The 15,738-nt window shown below is 46.2% G+C and overlaps 1 protein-coding gene and 1 pseudogene across 4 annotated transcripts in view; one reads left to right on the forward strand and one right to left on the reverse strand.

Annotated features, from left to right (window-relative positions):
- Ldlrad3 (low density lipoprotein receptor class A domain containing 3) overlaps window positions 1-14,274 on the reverse strand; it is a 236,260-nt gene extending 221,986 nt beyond the window's left edge. For 2 of the 4 annotated variants that reach the window (NM_001290784.1, NM_178886.3), the window contains exon 1: window positions 14,094-14,274. In NM_001290784.1, coding sequence (NP_001277713.1) covers window positions 14,094-14,139 — 46 coding nt within the window. In that variant the 5' untranslated portion in view covers window positions 14,140-14,274. The remainder of the gene's footprint in view (window positions 1-14,093) is intronic. The other 2 variants (XM_006499481.4, XM_006499482.1) reach the window with 2 other exon arrangements.
- On the forward strand, window positions 2,089-2,683 carry Gm13921 (annotated as a pseudogene).
- Window positions 14,275-15,738: the final 1,464 nt, after the last annotated feature.

The raw sequence follows: 15,738 nt of genomic DNA on the forward strand, positions 1-15,738 counted from the left end.
AGTAATCCAGTGAGGGACACACTCAGGATGCAGGGGCCACGGCAGCTCTGTGCAGTTAACAGTGGAGTCTGAGTAAATGCATGTAAGAGAGAATTCAAGATAATAATAAAAAGTCAATAGAGTCGTGTACTACAAACGGATATTTCAGTCTGCATACACCAGTGACTCCATAACATGTTTTCTGGTGATATCAGAGCCATCTTCCTGTGTGTGAGCACACTTAATAAATGTTATTCACAGAACTACATAATTATCTAACAACAAACTCTTCAAAATATATCTCTCTGGTTGAATAATTCCCTAAAAAAATATTTCAAGTGCTTAATCACACACACACACACACACACACACACACACACACACACACACACCTTTCTTTTCTGTCCTTGTAACAGGCCCCAAACTGTTCTTGTCGTGTCGCTCATAGACACCCCTTGGGCAGCTGCTGGTGCCAGGTTCCCTAAGCCCAGCTCCAAGCTTAATGAGCCTTCTCATCTCATTAGCAGGGAGGACGGATTCCCAAAGCTTCCATAGCCAACAGGTCTGCAGATCCAAAGAGTAGGTATATAGAGAAAAGACCCGTATGGACCAGTGAGTTCAACTGCCCATTCCCAACTGTAGACATTTTACCTCCCACCCATCAGTCCTTTGATCTCAACATCACTATTGCCCAAAACTCAAACATTAAATATATGTATTCTCTAAATAATTAGGGCTTTCTATACACTACCTAACTTAATATTTAAAGAGATTCATCATTCCCATTATTCTCATGATTTCTCACGATTTTTTTTTAATTAGGTATTTTCCTCGTTTACATTTTCAACGCTATCCCAAAGGTCCCCCATACCCACCCCCCCCAATCTCCTACCCACCCACTCCCCCTTTTTGGCCCTTGCGTTCCCCTGTACTGGGGCATATAAAGTTTGCAAGTCCAATGGGCCTCTCTTTGCAGTGATGGCCGACTAGGCCATCTTTTGATACATATGCAGCTAAAAACAAGAGCTCCGGGGTACTGGTTAGTTCATATTGTTGTTCCACCTATAGGGTTGCAGTTCCCTTTAGCTCCTTGGGTAATTTCTCTAGCTCCTCCATTGGGGGCCGTGGGACGATGAGACTCTTGTTGTTTAATGAACCTGTTGCCACTCGCAGTGGCCCTGTTTGGTCTACCTTAGTGTTCACTGTCATGTAAATTCTGAACTGATACCATCAAGTCCCCTTGTAGAACGGATTTTATCTCCCTAACTTTGAATTCTATTTCTCCCTCTTGCTTTTTAATCTCCTCTCAGGACATATGGGTGATACTTTTTTCTATATTAAGTGTTAGCAACATTTTGTTTGACATTTAGTTTTATAGCTGATGTATGTGTGTGTGTGTGTGTATCTCGAATATATATGTATAGGTGCAGATATCACCCTTTCCTTCCACCCAACATTGTATTTATTGCTGGAGTCATTTGTGTAGTTTCACCAGTAAATATTTTTCCCTTTAAATTAGACCAGCTTGTTTAACATTTTTTAAACTAATGATATTTAAATAAAACTGTTTGGCACTTTTGTAAGTGTCTCCCATTTAGTCAGAAAACCATGTGAACCTCTTCCCAGTGGAATTAAGACCCATGGCAGTTTTCATTACCTATATAAACCTTTTCCACATGGGGCATGCTAGTCCTGTAATGCAGGTATTTAATTTATAGCCTGATCTGAAATTGCTCTAATCTATTTCCTTCACAGCGGCCACCTTTTCTTTGTCTATTTAAGCCAAGGATATCTCTTGTAACGATCCTTACAACTCTTTAAAAGATCAATGAGACTGTTCCAAAACCAAGAGGAGAAATAATTTGTCACCAAAGGGCACAGTTGGCTTGGGCAGGTAAATTTCATTCCCCGTGGCTTCATCTGGCTCTCTCCCTGATTCATTATCTTCAGAGTTACAGTCACCTCTCTACACTGCCCCCTCCATTGCTTCCTCTAGATGACTTACTGGAAACCCTGTTGCCTGGCTGACATGATGCCAAGCACTGAACCAGGTATTGGGAAGTACCAGTAAGCTCTTTCTCTTCCGGTCCCATTCGCTGTGGGAGCCGCGGGTTACCGTGCAGACATGAACAAGTCCAAGAACCACACCATACACAACCAGTCCCGCAAACAGCACAGAAATGGCATCAAGAAACCCCGGTCTCTTAAGGGGGTTGACCCCAAGTTCCTGAGGAACATGCGCCTTGCCAAGAAGCACAACAAGAAAGGCCTGAAGAAGATGCAGGCCAACAATGCAAAGGCAGTGAGTGCGCGCGCAGAGGCCATCAAGGCCCTGGTGAAGCCTCAGGCCATCAAGCCCAAGATGCCAAAGGGCCCCAAACTCAAGCGGCTGCTTTCATCACTCACCCTAAGCTTGGGAAGCGGATTCAAAGCTACATGGCCAAGGGTCAGAGGCTCTGCCAACCGAAGCCTAAGATCCAAACCAAGGCAGGGGCCAAAGCTCCAGCTAAGGCCCAGGCTTCAGCTCCAGCCCAGGCTCCCAAAGGTGCTCAGGCCCCCAAAGGTGCCCAGGCCCCTGTGAAGGCCCCATAGAAAAGGCTCCTGCCAGTGTGAAAACAGACGGACTGCTGTGACACACCTCCCCACACACTATTTGCAGATGACCAGTGTCCTAGGCTGTTCTTACAAATAAACTCAGGCAAGATCTGTTAAAAAAAAAAAAAAAGTACCAGTAAAAGACATCAGAGAATACAAGGGACCCCACCTGCCCCATGGAACCCACCTCTGTTCAGGATTTGTTGCTGAGTCATGATTTATGGGTGTTTTCAAGGGATGCTGATATATACCATCTAATACTGTTTCCAATTTGGGGGAGGAGAAGATGGAGTGAGGGAGGTGGTGTGTGTGTGTTTGTGTGTGGGTGTGCATGTATGCACGCGCACACATACCTCAGTGTGCTGCTAAACCCGTGTGTGCACACACAGAGGCCATAACAAGATGTCAGATGTCTTTACCATTTGCCTATTGTCTTGAGCCAGTCTTCCCCTGAACCAGAGCTCAGCATTTCAGACAGGCTGGACAGCCCGCAAGCCCTTGCTTGGCATCTCTTTCTGTTTCTGCTCCCTTCCCCACCCCTTCTCCCCACGTACACAAACACAGGAGGCTGGAGTTAGGAGCACATGCAGCCATATCTTTTTATATCTTTTTGTTTGTTTGTTTTTGTTTTTGTTTTTGTTTTCCAGACAGGGTTTCTCTGTATAGTCCTGGCTGTCGTGGAACTCACTTTGTAGACCAGGCTGCCCTCGAACTCAGAAATCCACCTACCTCTGCCTCCCAAGTGCTGGGATTAAAGGTGTGCGCCACCACCGACAGGCTCAGCCATATCTTGATCTTCCTATAGATGTCTAGAAGACTTGGGTCTTCCTGAGAGCAAGCACTCTGACCACTGAGCCATCTCTCTACTTTCTATAATCTCTTTGATAGCTCTGATCTGATTTTTTTTTTAAATGAACAACTTCCTTATGTTTTCAACATCCATTAGATTTTTTTTCTTGCAGGATCTTGATCATTGATTTGGGTAACACCTGAATTTTAGGAAAGCTAAATCCTTTGGGTTCTGTCATTGCTGCCTTGCCCAGGTTCCCTCCATATTTACTGTTCCCCTTTAACACTTACCAGATCCGTTCGCGTTCATCGATAAAGCCCATTTCCAAGGCACACGTCACGCTTTCCAATTTTATCTCTTCCATGGTGATTACTAACTTTTCTAGCTTTCCTTCTCTGGGCTCCTGCCAGCAGGGCTCACTGGCCAGTATCATGTTTTTTAATCAAGCTTACAAGGGATGTTTTTATAAATCTGCTTTTGAAACACTGTATTCATCTCTGTTCTGCTTCTCCTTAGCATCGACCACTTCTTATAGCTTTGGCGCTAATGAAATGAATACTCTGCATTGTTAACCGTTCTTCCATTTCCCTGCTAACTCTTTCATTTTATTTTTATAATGAAAAAAACAAGTTAAATTTAGAACTTTCCAAACCAAAGGCGAGGCTTCAGCCAAGCCTGGAACTCACAAGTGTGACTGGGGTCCACTCTTCAGCCATCTCCAGTGAGTTACAGAGAACACTGCTCTGATTCAAGGCGAAGCCTGATGGAAACTGCTCCAGAGGCCCCATCAGAGACACACGCAGCCGACATGCCCAGCTAACCTCGCTGGACCTCGAAATAATGAGCAGGGAGGGAGTTTTGATGTTGTAAAGTTAAACACCCTTTATACTTGCATTTCTTCCTGCCAACACACACACAAGTACTCCGTTGCCACCTGGAAACTGGCACCTTGGGTTTACGAGTCTTCTAAATCAAGCTATTCATAAATTCTACTTCCCTCCAGCTCCAGAATAAGCTCCATGGCTGCCCTCCCTCTTTGTGGCCACTCTCCAGGACAGAGACAGCCTCATCTGCACAGTTTGCTACTTGTCAGAAATCACAGTCGGACTAAGGCACAAGAGAATTCACCCAATTTATCACCGTAGCTTGATGTCACGAGGACTTCACTAAAATTAGAGTCTGATTCCAGTTTTCAGTTCTCTAGAGAGACCTTAGGAATGAGAGTTTAGGTCCAGTCTCATCTGCCCATAACGATCTTTATAAACTAGAAGCAATCATAACTTACAAGTACCACTGCCCACATGTCCTCCTCAGTTTGGGTGATGAGGACAGGGACAGAGTTATTAGCATCCTTCTGAAGTACTACATTAAAATGTTACCTGGTACTGTAAATAATATCAACAACCATCAGTTCACAAGCAAAGCCTTCTCCTGTAGGGGAAGCGTACACATGGATGCTCAGAGTAGGAAAGTGGCTCTTCTGGAAACTTGAAGCTTCTCTTGCTTTTTATATCATTATCATCGGGGCTCTGCTTTTGTCTAGAAAATCTGGTTTTAGGTGTTTTATGCAATGGTCATTTATCTGTGGCACTAACACTGTTTATAAGGTGTATTGAGAGAAGAAAACTTCATGGGGCTGGTGAGATCGTTCGGTGTGGAAAGAAATTTGACAGCAAGACTGATAACCTTGCTGATTCCAGACAGCCAGAGGGTAGAAGGACAGAACCAATTCTTACCAAGCTGTCCTCTGACCTACACACACACACACACACACACACACACACACACACACACACACACGGAGGGGGGGGCGGGCGGAGACAGAGACAGACAGACAGAGAGAGTGCTAAAAAAAATTCTTAATGCCTTTTGGTTAGTATTCCAACAAAATATCACTTGCATATCTAACACCATAACAACTTGTTGTTGCTCTTGATAAGCCACACGTCTGCAAAGGATGACTCAAAAGCCCCCAAAGATAACATCCCCACCCAGGAGAAAGGCCACCCATCCACTTCCATCTTCCAAAACACAAGAACGTGGTCTGGAACAGAATCAGCTGGGGCTTCCTCTCCAACAAGAGAGGTGTGAGCTGACAACGGAGTCCCCAGCAGAAGTGAGACCCTGCACTAAGAGGTGAGAGCTGACAACACTGTCCTCTCACAGAGTCCCCAGCAGAGGTGAGACCCTGCACTTCCATCTTCCAGCAACCATGGGATGAGAAAACACCACGGCCCGAGGTTAGGCCTGAGCACAGGTTAAGGCTGTGACGCTCACAGACCTACATGCCAATCCTGAAACCACTTTCCCTGGTCAAACTCTTACGGCAGTGACCCCACCTTTTTAAAAAAATTCTCTACTTTTTTGAGATTAAAATTACATCATTTTCCCCTCCCTTTCCTCCCTCCAAATCCTTCCATACACCCCACTTTCAAATTCATGGCTTTTTGATTAATTACTGTTATAAACATATATGTCTATACATAGGTATTCCTAAATACATAAATACAACTTGATTGGTCTGTAAAATGCTTTGTGTATAGATGTTTTCAAGGCTGACTATTTGGTACGGAATAAAAACCAGTTGGTGTCTCTTCTCCAGGGAAGTCTAGTTCTCCTACTCTGCTGCGAGCACCACTTGCTTGTAGCTCTTTGTGTAGGGTTGAGGCCTCACCGCCCTCCACTTTAGCAGGTGTACTGCTGTTGCCCCTGTTCAGCTCAAGTTCGGGCAGTCATATTAGTGAGATTGTATGGGTGTAGTTCCTGACATTCCTAGGAGACACAGTCTCACAGCAAACTCCCCATCCTCTAGCTCTTAGAATCTTTCTGCCACCTCACTAGCAATGTTCCCTGAGACTTAAGAGCAGGAGTTGTTTTGTAGAGGTATCCAGTCTCTTTCTGTTTCAGAGAGAAGTTCTCTCAATGACGGTGACACCTACATTTATCTGTGGGTAACTCTAGCACAATAGTGGTTGTAGGGTCTTCTCCAAGATGCATGACTTCACTAGTCCTGAGCAATTAACTAGGTTTCCAATACCACGCAAAAGTTCCCTTTTGATGAGTGGGTCTTAAATCAGAAAGCTGTTGGTTACTGCCGAGGTATGTGTACCGTTACTATTCCCTTGGGGTTATCATGCATTGTTGTGGCTCACAAGCATCAGAGTTGGTAGAACTGTTGGTTGCTCCCCTCCTTTGGAAGTTTGCACAAAACCTTCTGGTATCATGACAGTTGTTCGTCAGGGAAGGGCTTTCAATTGACCTTATTTTTATTTTGCTCGTCTACAAGATGGCAGAGCACACTGTCGATCTAAATGTCATATATAAGGAAGATGTTGGTAAAGCTGTATTGAAAAGGATGAGTAGGTAGATAAGAACTAGAATAAAGGCAGCTAAGAACATCTTTGACTTTGTAACAGCTAAGACAGGATGAGTGCAAGGGCCAACAGCATGGCAGACATGGCTGTGATTTACTGATCACTGACCTGGCTGGGTGAACTTAGCTATGGTCATCTGTATGTTATCATTTTCATCAAGTTCTGAACTACCTGGGTTGAGGATGCCTATTGTTTAAGATATCTCTCAAAAGAGGTCACTAGAATATGGTATTGGAATAAAAAAATGTGAACATGGGGGCTAGAGAGATGGCTCAACAGTTAAGATCACTGGCTGCTCTTCCAGAGATCCCGGGTTCAATTCCCAGCACCCACATGGCAGCTCACAACTGTCTGTAACTCCAGTTCCAGGAGACCTGACACCTGCACATATACATGCATGCCGGCAAAACACAATTGCACATAAAATAAAAATAAATCATTTTTTAAAAATATGAACACAAAGAGACAGGGATGAGGCAAATGGGTAATAGTGCACTGAAAAAGAATGCGGGCAAAGCCCTTTTTCTTAGTAGGTAAAAGCCAAGCGTTTAGAAACTTGATAGAAAAAGATGCTCCCAGATGGCTGCAGACATATCACCCTGGGCTTAGAAGACAGGGCAGAAGGATGAGCCACGAAACACAGCATGGCTGACAGAAACTACTGAACCCCTCCTGAGTACCGAAGATGTGCCCAATGGAAGCAAGTGACCTGCCCAAGTGACTCAAAGTAAAACTGATAGCAATATAAGAAAGCAAGAAGAGGTAAGCTACAACCCCAGACAGGCACACACTCACTGAATCCTGCCCATGCGTACATGTGCATTTATCAATGAATCCAGGAATCTTCAGATGGTCCACAGCAGTTACTCAGGGGTAGGGAGAGAAAGGTGAAGGGAAGATTTAACATCTCATTGTCATACTTCTATAGTGTCTGAATTCTGAGCACAGGTATTCTGGTGATGTTTTAATTGGACATAACGGTAAAATATGCAATGCCTGGCATCCTGCCTGACAGAGTGGACCTTCAGTGAGGGAGGCTTTTCCTAGTCTCCTCAGCATCACAGAAGAAGCAAGAAACATGACACAGAGTCCCAGGCCTTGAGCAATTTACAACATAGTAGGATTAGTGGTTCGTCAGCTCAGGAAATATGAAAGAAAGGTATATACCGTGTGCCTTCGGTGTCCACCCACATCAAAGTGTGTGGAAATGGGCTGGGGTGATGGCTCTGTGAGTAAGACTCCTTCCCTGAAAGCATGAGGAGGTGAGATTACATATTAAGCACCCACTGGACAAGCAGGTATGGCTGCACTTGTCTATAACCCTAATTGGGATCGCTAAAGGAGGATGTCCTGAGTTCACTGGCCAGCCATCTGGGCTAAAACAGGCATCATTTAGTTCAGAAGAGACCCTGTCTCAAGGTAGTAAGACAGAGAGTGATAGAGGAACATACAACAGCCTTCTCTGGCCGTCCCATGCACATTCACAGGTATGAGCACCCACATGCACACAGTTGCATGCATCACATCACACATGGGCACAACACACCATACACACTGTAGGAAAAATGCATCTCTTGTGGATATATAAATATATACAGACTTCCTGTCATTATTCCCTAGAAAATTTAGTATAACCATTACTCATACAGTGTTTACTCTGTAGTCAGAATTCTAAGTAATGTAGAGGTTAATTAAAGTACACAGGAAATGCATTAAGTTATATACAAATACATTTTATGTCATTTTATAGAAAGGACGTGTGTATCCATGGTGTCTAAGTGGGGTTCTGGAACCAGTCCACAAGGATGTCAAGCAACACACACACACACACACACACACACACACATACTTTTAACCAAACACTAGTGTTCAACAATCACAGAAATTACTCAAATCCCACAAAGCTGAGGCTTAAGAAGTCTTAAAACACCAACACATATATTACCTACAAAGCTAAAGGGATGAGCTAGGATGTGTGCTGTCCAGCTGTCCTGAATCCATGCTTGCCCCAGCATCATGACTGATGTCCAGACTCCAATATCATTGACACTAAGAAATGTCTCTGAGGCACCAATGGCAGAAAGGGCTGCTGTCATGCCCCAGATCATAGAAAGATCAGCAAACTCAGATTCGCTCATAGATCCTTTTGTTCTCCATTGGCAAATGGCAAGTTGTGCCTAGTTTCGTACTCCTAAGCACAACACAGTAATGGTGTGTGCAGGCTCTGAGACCACACTACTGGACACATGAATGTGGCTTAAGAATAATTTTCTCGTTACTCAAAAGACAAGAAGGAAATGGGTAGCTGCATGCTTGAGAAACCAGAGCTCCTCAGTAGAGAAGGCTTTCAAAGAGGACATGGATAAGACAAATGTGCCTGGACGGAAGCCCCGCATTCCCTTTTGGGAACCTACTTTCTTCATCCTGCAGATTCAAGCATCAAAGGAGGCAGGAGTTCACCAGTTATATGGCTCATCTGAGGAGAAGAGGAAGGAAAAGACCTCAAGGAAGTCTGGAGACCAAAGAAAAGGACGGCTGTGGGGGAAGAGTCTTAAAGGAACTTCAGTGTATAAAGCCACACAGAATGGAACTCTAAAGGGACTTTAAAGTATACAGCAAAAACTTCAGGAAACCACCTAGCCATGAGCATAGATAATTTCCCAGCAATATGCAGAACTGTCCCAAGTTGTACAGGCTTTTGATACTGGAGAAGGACTCATGGAGAGGGAAGGAAGCTGAGAACCACAGCTCTATGGAGTGGAGGGAGGGGACTTTCAGTTTAAGATTTCAACATTTCTCAAGACAAAAAAACCAGGCAAGACGCTCTCCTTCAGCCTGCAGGCTCTGAGCACAGGAACAGCCCAAGCTTAACACTCATGGAGCCAGGTAGCTTTTGGTGTCAACTACCGCCTCTCTGTGACCAGCTTTACTGGCAGATGTCTCTCCCGGGGAGCTGAAGCTGCAATCAAAAGTTCCAAGTGTTTTTCCTACAGCATGAGGGGAAAGTGAGAGGGAAGAGGTCCGCACCAAGGACGTGTTAGTTAAGGGTGTATTTTTACATCTTTGAACTTGGGTGGATTCAGATGCCTAGAGGCAAGTAGGATGAAGTAGAATGTAATCCAGCAAAGATCTTTAGGGTGGGCAGGAACAATGCTCAACAGGAAGAGCTGGAAGGCTGGCACCCAGCTAACTACACGGGAGCGTTTCAAGTTGGTAGGAACCAGAGAGATGACCGATTATTACCATACATGGGGCAGTCTATACAACAAACGACTAATTCACTCTAAAATGTCAGTGGCTCTAAAGGCCAAGAAACCCTAGACTAGACTAACCTCACTCCTGGAAGCAGCAATGGGAACCTGCACAGTCCTAATTTTCTTCAATGAGCAGTTACAGCAACTCTAGAGTCTTCTCATTCTGGTGAGCAATATTAAACACCTAGCAAATGATATGACCAGCAAATGTTGCAATTTCAAAGTACATGGGCCACCCTCCCAGCAAAAAGAATAGAGAATTCTCTCCTTAGCAGCCGAGAGAGTAGATTATTCACAGTCATTCCAATGCAAGAAAGGTGCAGCCTTTAAAACACTTTGTTGGTCACTGGGTAGAAGACATCTCAAAGAAAGAGAGGAAAGATAAAGGAAGGAAGGAAGGAAGGAAGGAAGGAAGGAAGGAAGGAAGGAAGGAAGGAAGGGAGGGAGGGAGGGAGGGAGGGAGGGAGGGAACTCAACAGCCATAAGCATATTTGTCCCTGAAAGTATCCCATAATTAATACAACTCCAACCCTCTAAGATGTGTACATAGCACATCTTCTCATTTACATTTATACAAAATGATAAACATATAAGAAAAGTTAGAAACACAAATATAAAGCCCGACCAGTAAGCACCCTAAGGTTGGTACTACTGAGATCAGCAGTAGTGTCTGGCCTAGAGTGTCTTCTTGTCAAGATTCTCACCTTCATGCATGGGAGAGGTGAGGTTACTGAGACTACCCTACATCTCCACATAAAGACTGAGATTTATTGGAACTATTCTCCATGAACACTTGTGAGCTCTTCAGGGACCACTGAGTTCTGGGTGTTATCCATAAAATGAACAGATTTGAAGAAGTAAACGGCGGCCATGGGCAAACTCTGCGGTGGTTGTTTTAAAATCACAAAAGTCTCTGGCAGAACAGACCCGGTAGCAATTTCCATCAAGCCGGTATTAGCAAGAGAAGCCAGGAAAGGGTTCTGAGAAAAGCCTGGGTTAGAATCTAGGTTCCATTGACACCACGGTGCCCTGGAGAGCCATCAGTCTCTTGGGAACCACGGAATGACATGCTGCCTGCTCCTTGCTACCTGAGCTCTGGAAAAAGTGGAGAAGGTCAGCTGTTTTCAGTGGCAAGATGGACATCTCAAGTAGTGACTTGGGTCACACATCCTGGAGTCCCCTAACCTCCCTATGCAAAAGGACAAGGCTTTTTTATACAGTATCATCAAATCGCATAATTTCCTGATCCAAAATTCTCAACTGTTTCAGAACTGTTGGACTTAAGAATGCCCCACTTAGCCACGGGCACTTCCCTAGCTAGAGTGAAGCCCTCCTTTATTCCCAACATCACAGGAATAGGGTGGGTGGGTCCTGTAATCTCAGTACTTGAGCAAGTTTCAGGAAGATAGCCTCAACTACATATCTAGCTCAAGGATAATAGTTAGAGGCCAGCCTGGGTTACAGAAACTCTTCATCAATAAACCAAAACAGAAACAGCAACAGCCAAACAGCGGTGGCAACACACAAGCCCACTACTAACTTAACCCTGCATAGGGTAGGGTTTAAGACCAGGAATTAACCAACTTGCCATCTACCATTCAAATCTCCATCTGCTTCCTCCTCCACAGAAATTAAATGCTCGATCTAGTGGGCTATCAGGAAAACCAAAAACCAAAACAAAAGCCACCTCACACCCCAGGAGGGAGCCCCAAAGACAATCCTTTGAAGATGAAAAGGAACAAGGTGTGTTTATTTGTACTTCTGAGCAGTCTCATCTACCCCGTTGGGTGGGGCTAGGCTAGGCTAGGCTAGGCTAGACTACTTGCAACTACTCAACTAGTTAAAAAAAAATAAACAAAACCCACCCACAGCTCAGGCCGAGAAGCAGATTCTTCAAGAAGAAAGGTTAATAGGCACACTGCTTCTAGTAGGAGGAAGGGAAACCAAGCCTCTTCCCTGAGATGTTCAGGGGTCTTACCAAAAGCTAGCCAGAGAAGGAGAGGATGCAGCAACCAACCACTCATTTTCACACCCGCTTTAGAATTATCTAAAGACTCACACACTTAAGCCCACCACGTGCAGCATCCAGGTGCCAGAAAATGGGGCATCAGACAACGTGATGTAACTCTGAAGTGATCTGCGCTGCCAGACAGGATACATGAGAAAATAGTAACAGCCACAATCTTAAAGGCCCAAGTCTTGGACTTAATACTCAACTCAGAGCCCAGGTTTCCTCTACAGGAAACCTTCCAAAGTCCTGGGCTCTACAACCTCTCTGGTATTAGCAACTTCTCAGGGAAGGATTGAGGACTAGGAAGGGAGATGTTGGCTCAACAACCAACCCTTGTTTCCTACAACACTTGGTTCAAGACATAGTTCACACTTAAAAGATGATCCTTAGTGTAACAGGGAAAGGCTTCAAGCCACCTAAAGGTCCTAAAGCAAGTTCAGTAATCCAAAGCCACAGCTAACTTCAGCCAAGGAACACTGGCGGTCCCTCCCCTACCCCAACTATGGCTCACGGTGACTACTGCACTTCCTTGCTCTATGGTATACGTCCACAGGCATATTAAATAACCATTGCTGAAAGGGAGAAACATATAATTTTTTGTGAACTCAACTCATGCGACCCAGTACAACAAGAAGATGTGATAATTAGTGTCCACTGGTCCTAAGCAGAGAACACACAGAGGAGCCAGCTGGGGTGTTACCAAGGGACATGCCATTGCTATGTGAATTAAATGTGTGAATCCGGGCAGATCTTCATGTCTGAGATGCCCTGGAACTGAGCCTGCTCTAACAACCTCCAAATAACTTGCACCTGCTTATAGCTGCCTAATTCACTTTGCCCTCCCTTCCTTCTCCACAACCCCCTCCCCCCAATCCCCATAACTCCAGACAAACAGAACACAAACCCTCAGTCTTGGTTTTAAAAAAAACCTACAGCAGCCACAGGAGCCTAACCCCTCACTGGAAACTGAGCAAGCCCACAAGACATTTAAATGGAGTCTCAGAGGAGTGGGGATGATGGGGGAGGGGGAGGTCCCGCTGGCCAGTCATTTGAGAGGATGCACAGGACTTGCAACTTCTAGGAAGGGAGGGTTGCTGGACATCTGCAAGGGGTAGCTCAGAAAGGTTTTGACTTCCCTCACAACAAACACAACGCAGCAGCCAAGTTTTCTGGAAGTATTTGGAAAAATCCGACATAAATTAGACGTGTGAATGATACGGCCACAGAGCATGAAATCTTCAGTAAAGAAAGTTCTGTGAGCATCAGCTGCCCAGAAATAAGCATCAGGGGCCAAGGGCGGGCAGAGCTGTGGAGGGGCTGCTGACAGCTGTGGCCAGCGGGCAGAGGCAGAGGGGAAGGGCTCCAAGCTGGAATTCGGAGCGTGCCCACATCAGCAGAAAAGTTCCTGGGAACAGCACTCTGTCTGGGAGGGACCCTGCGGGTCTCAGGATGCACGCGCTCTGAGATGCAGGGACCAACGGCCGTTAGAGGAAGCCCCGGTCCTCTTTTCCTTCCCTGCTCCCTGAAGGTTAAGGCATCTTCGACAGACGACAGAAGTAAAAGATCTGCTCCCAGGATGAACGAATGATTTCCATGTCCATTCCCTACTGCATCTCGCTATTCCCAAACCAGACACGGTCCAGGGAAGAAGAGAAAGGAAGCTGGGATGCAGATGCGGGGAGAGCGTAGATGGGAAACTGAGGCAGAAAAGTGTATGTTAAAGGCTGAGGGAATCCGGGAAGACCCGAAATCAAGAGTGGAGTCCTCTCCTTTCCCTCCTCGGTTCCCAGCACACAGAGCCACACTCGAACTACGCCCAATCCGGGCGGCCGCCCGGCTCTAGGGAGCCGGCGCCGCACAAAGCTCCGCCCGCGCACACACACGACAACAGCACCCGGTGCGCCGGCCCACACAATAGCGCGGCGCGCGCCCCGCCGCGGCCCCTCGCGGGGTCCCGGCCAGCCCGGCGCCGAGGTCCGCCCTTCGCGCACACCCACGCCCGCAGCCCAGGCCCGCGCGCGGAGCAGGGACGATCGAGGCAGCCCCCGCGCCCGGCGCTCGGTGAAGCGCGTCACGCGCCCCCCACTCACCCGCAGTGCTGCTCAGCAGCAGGCACAGCGGCCCCAGCAGCCACATGGCGCGGCCGCCGCTCCGCTGCCCAGCGACGTTGCTGCCCCGCGGCCTCGGTCAGACCCCGCCTCTCGGCGCCGGCCACGCCCTCTCGCCGGCCCAGCCACGCCCCCGCCCTCCCAGGCCAGAGAGCTCAGCCAAGTTCTGCACGCTCACAGTTGAATGTGGCCGCCTGAGCTCTCCTCCACGGTCCAGGTTACAAAGGTCCGGCGGATCCAGTTTTTGCTGCCTCAGGGGTCAAATTGCGAGGAATTCTTAACTGCCCCGGCTCTTCTCTCGGCCGGTTTCCCTTTCTTCCTGCATCCTGCGGGGATGAGAGAGTCACCATCTCCCCAGAGCCTAGATGGAAGAAAAAAGTTTGAAGAACCGGTTCTTAGGAGAAAACTTTTTTTCATTGTTGACAGTGAAATACGACCGTTGCTTCTCAAACTCCAAAATGTATCAGGCAGGCTTGGCGACCCCGTTATAAAGCTCACTTCCACTCAACAGGTCTGCATTTCTAATAAACTGGGGGGGGTGATTCTCAGGATGGTAGTTCCTGGAGCCACTGGAGGAGCAGAGAAGACATTTCATCCTGAGATCTAAGAACACTGAGGAGAGTTTTAAATCCCCAAAACTTTATGCATTTTCCATTGTTTGGGCATTATACACTGTTTTTTAAGGAAAGCCTATTATCATGGAGCTGAGGAAATGACTTAGCAGTTGAGAGCAATTGACCTTCTCTGGTTAGACCTTCAAATGAGCCCCCAGCCCCAGAGGAAGCCATGATTGCCTTAAGTCCATGTGCTCCTCTAAGCTGCATCTAGGTTACTAACCAAAAGACTGAGTGCATTCACTGGGTTATTGCTTTCACCAAAAAGTCTTTTGTTACAAGGCGATAACATTACTATTCATGGCATTACAGCAAACACTGACCAGAACAGCTGAATCTCACTTAGCATCCTCCAGAAAGCTGCAGGAGGATGGCACTAGTCTGCTTCAGGCATGGCACTCTCATGGTCACACTTTACCTTTACAACAACCTCTGAAGACAGACAGTAATGTTTCTGTGACACAAATGAAGTCTCTGAGGCTCAAAAAAAAGAAAAAAAAAAAAAGAAAAGAAAGGAAGGAAGGAAGGGAAAACATTCTCAACAGCCACACATCGTTACTTACCACCGTGAACAAGCCCAGTTCAGAAGACCATAAGACACAGAACTTATCTGCAGCTTCAAAGATGATGTGGCCACTGGATCTGAGCTATGATCATGGAAATGCTCAATAAACAAAAGTTAATTTCAGCGTTTAATACAATTCTACTCCCAGGAAAAGATTTCTGGGTTGCAGCTCCCACTCCCCAAAGCCACTGAGCCTGAGAGTTTTCCCTGCTGGAAATTAAAGTCATTCTTTAGCTGTTGCTGAGTGTGTGTGTGTGTGTGTGTGTGTGTGGTGCATGCATGTGGGTATGTGAGCGTAGTGTGGTGTGCGAGTGTATGTGTGTGAGTGTGTGTGTAAGTATGTGTGTGTGAGAGAATGTGTGTAAGCATGTGTGTATTGTGAGAGAGAGAGAGAGTGTGTGTGCATGTGTGTGTGGAGAGAGAGTGAGAAAACACATGTGTTTAAATT

This window comes from Mus musculus, chromosome 2 (assembly GCF_000001635.26).
Source record: "Mus musculus strain C57BL/6J chromosome 2, GRCm38.p6 C57BL/6J".
NCBI classification, from domain to species: Eukaryota; Metazoa; Chordata; class Mammalia; order Rodentia; family Muridae; genus Mus; species Mus musculus.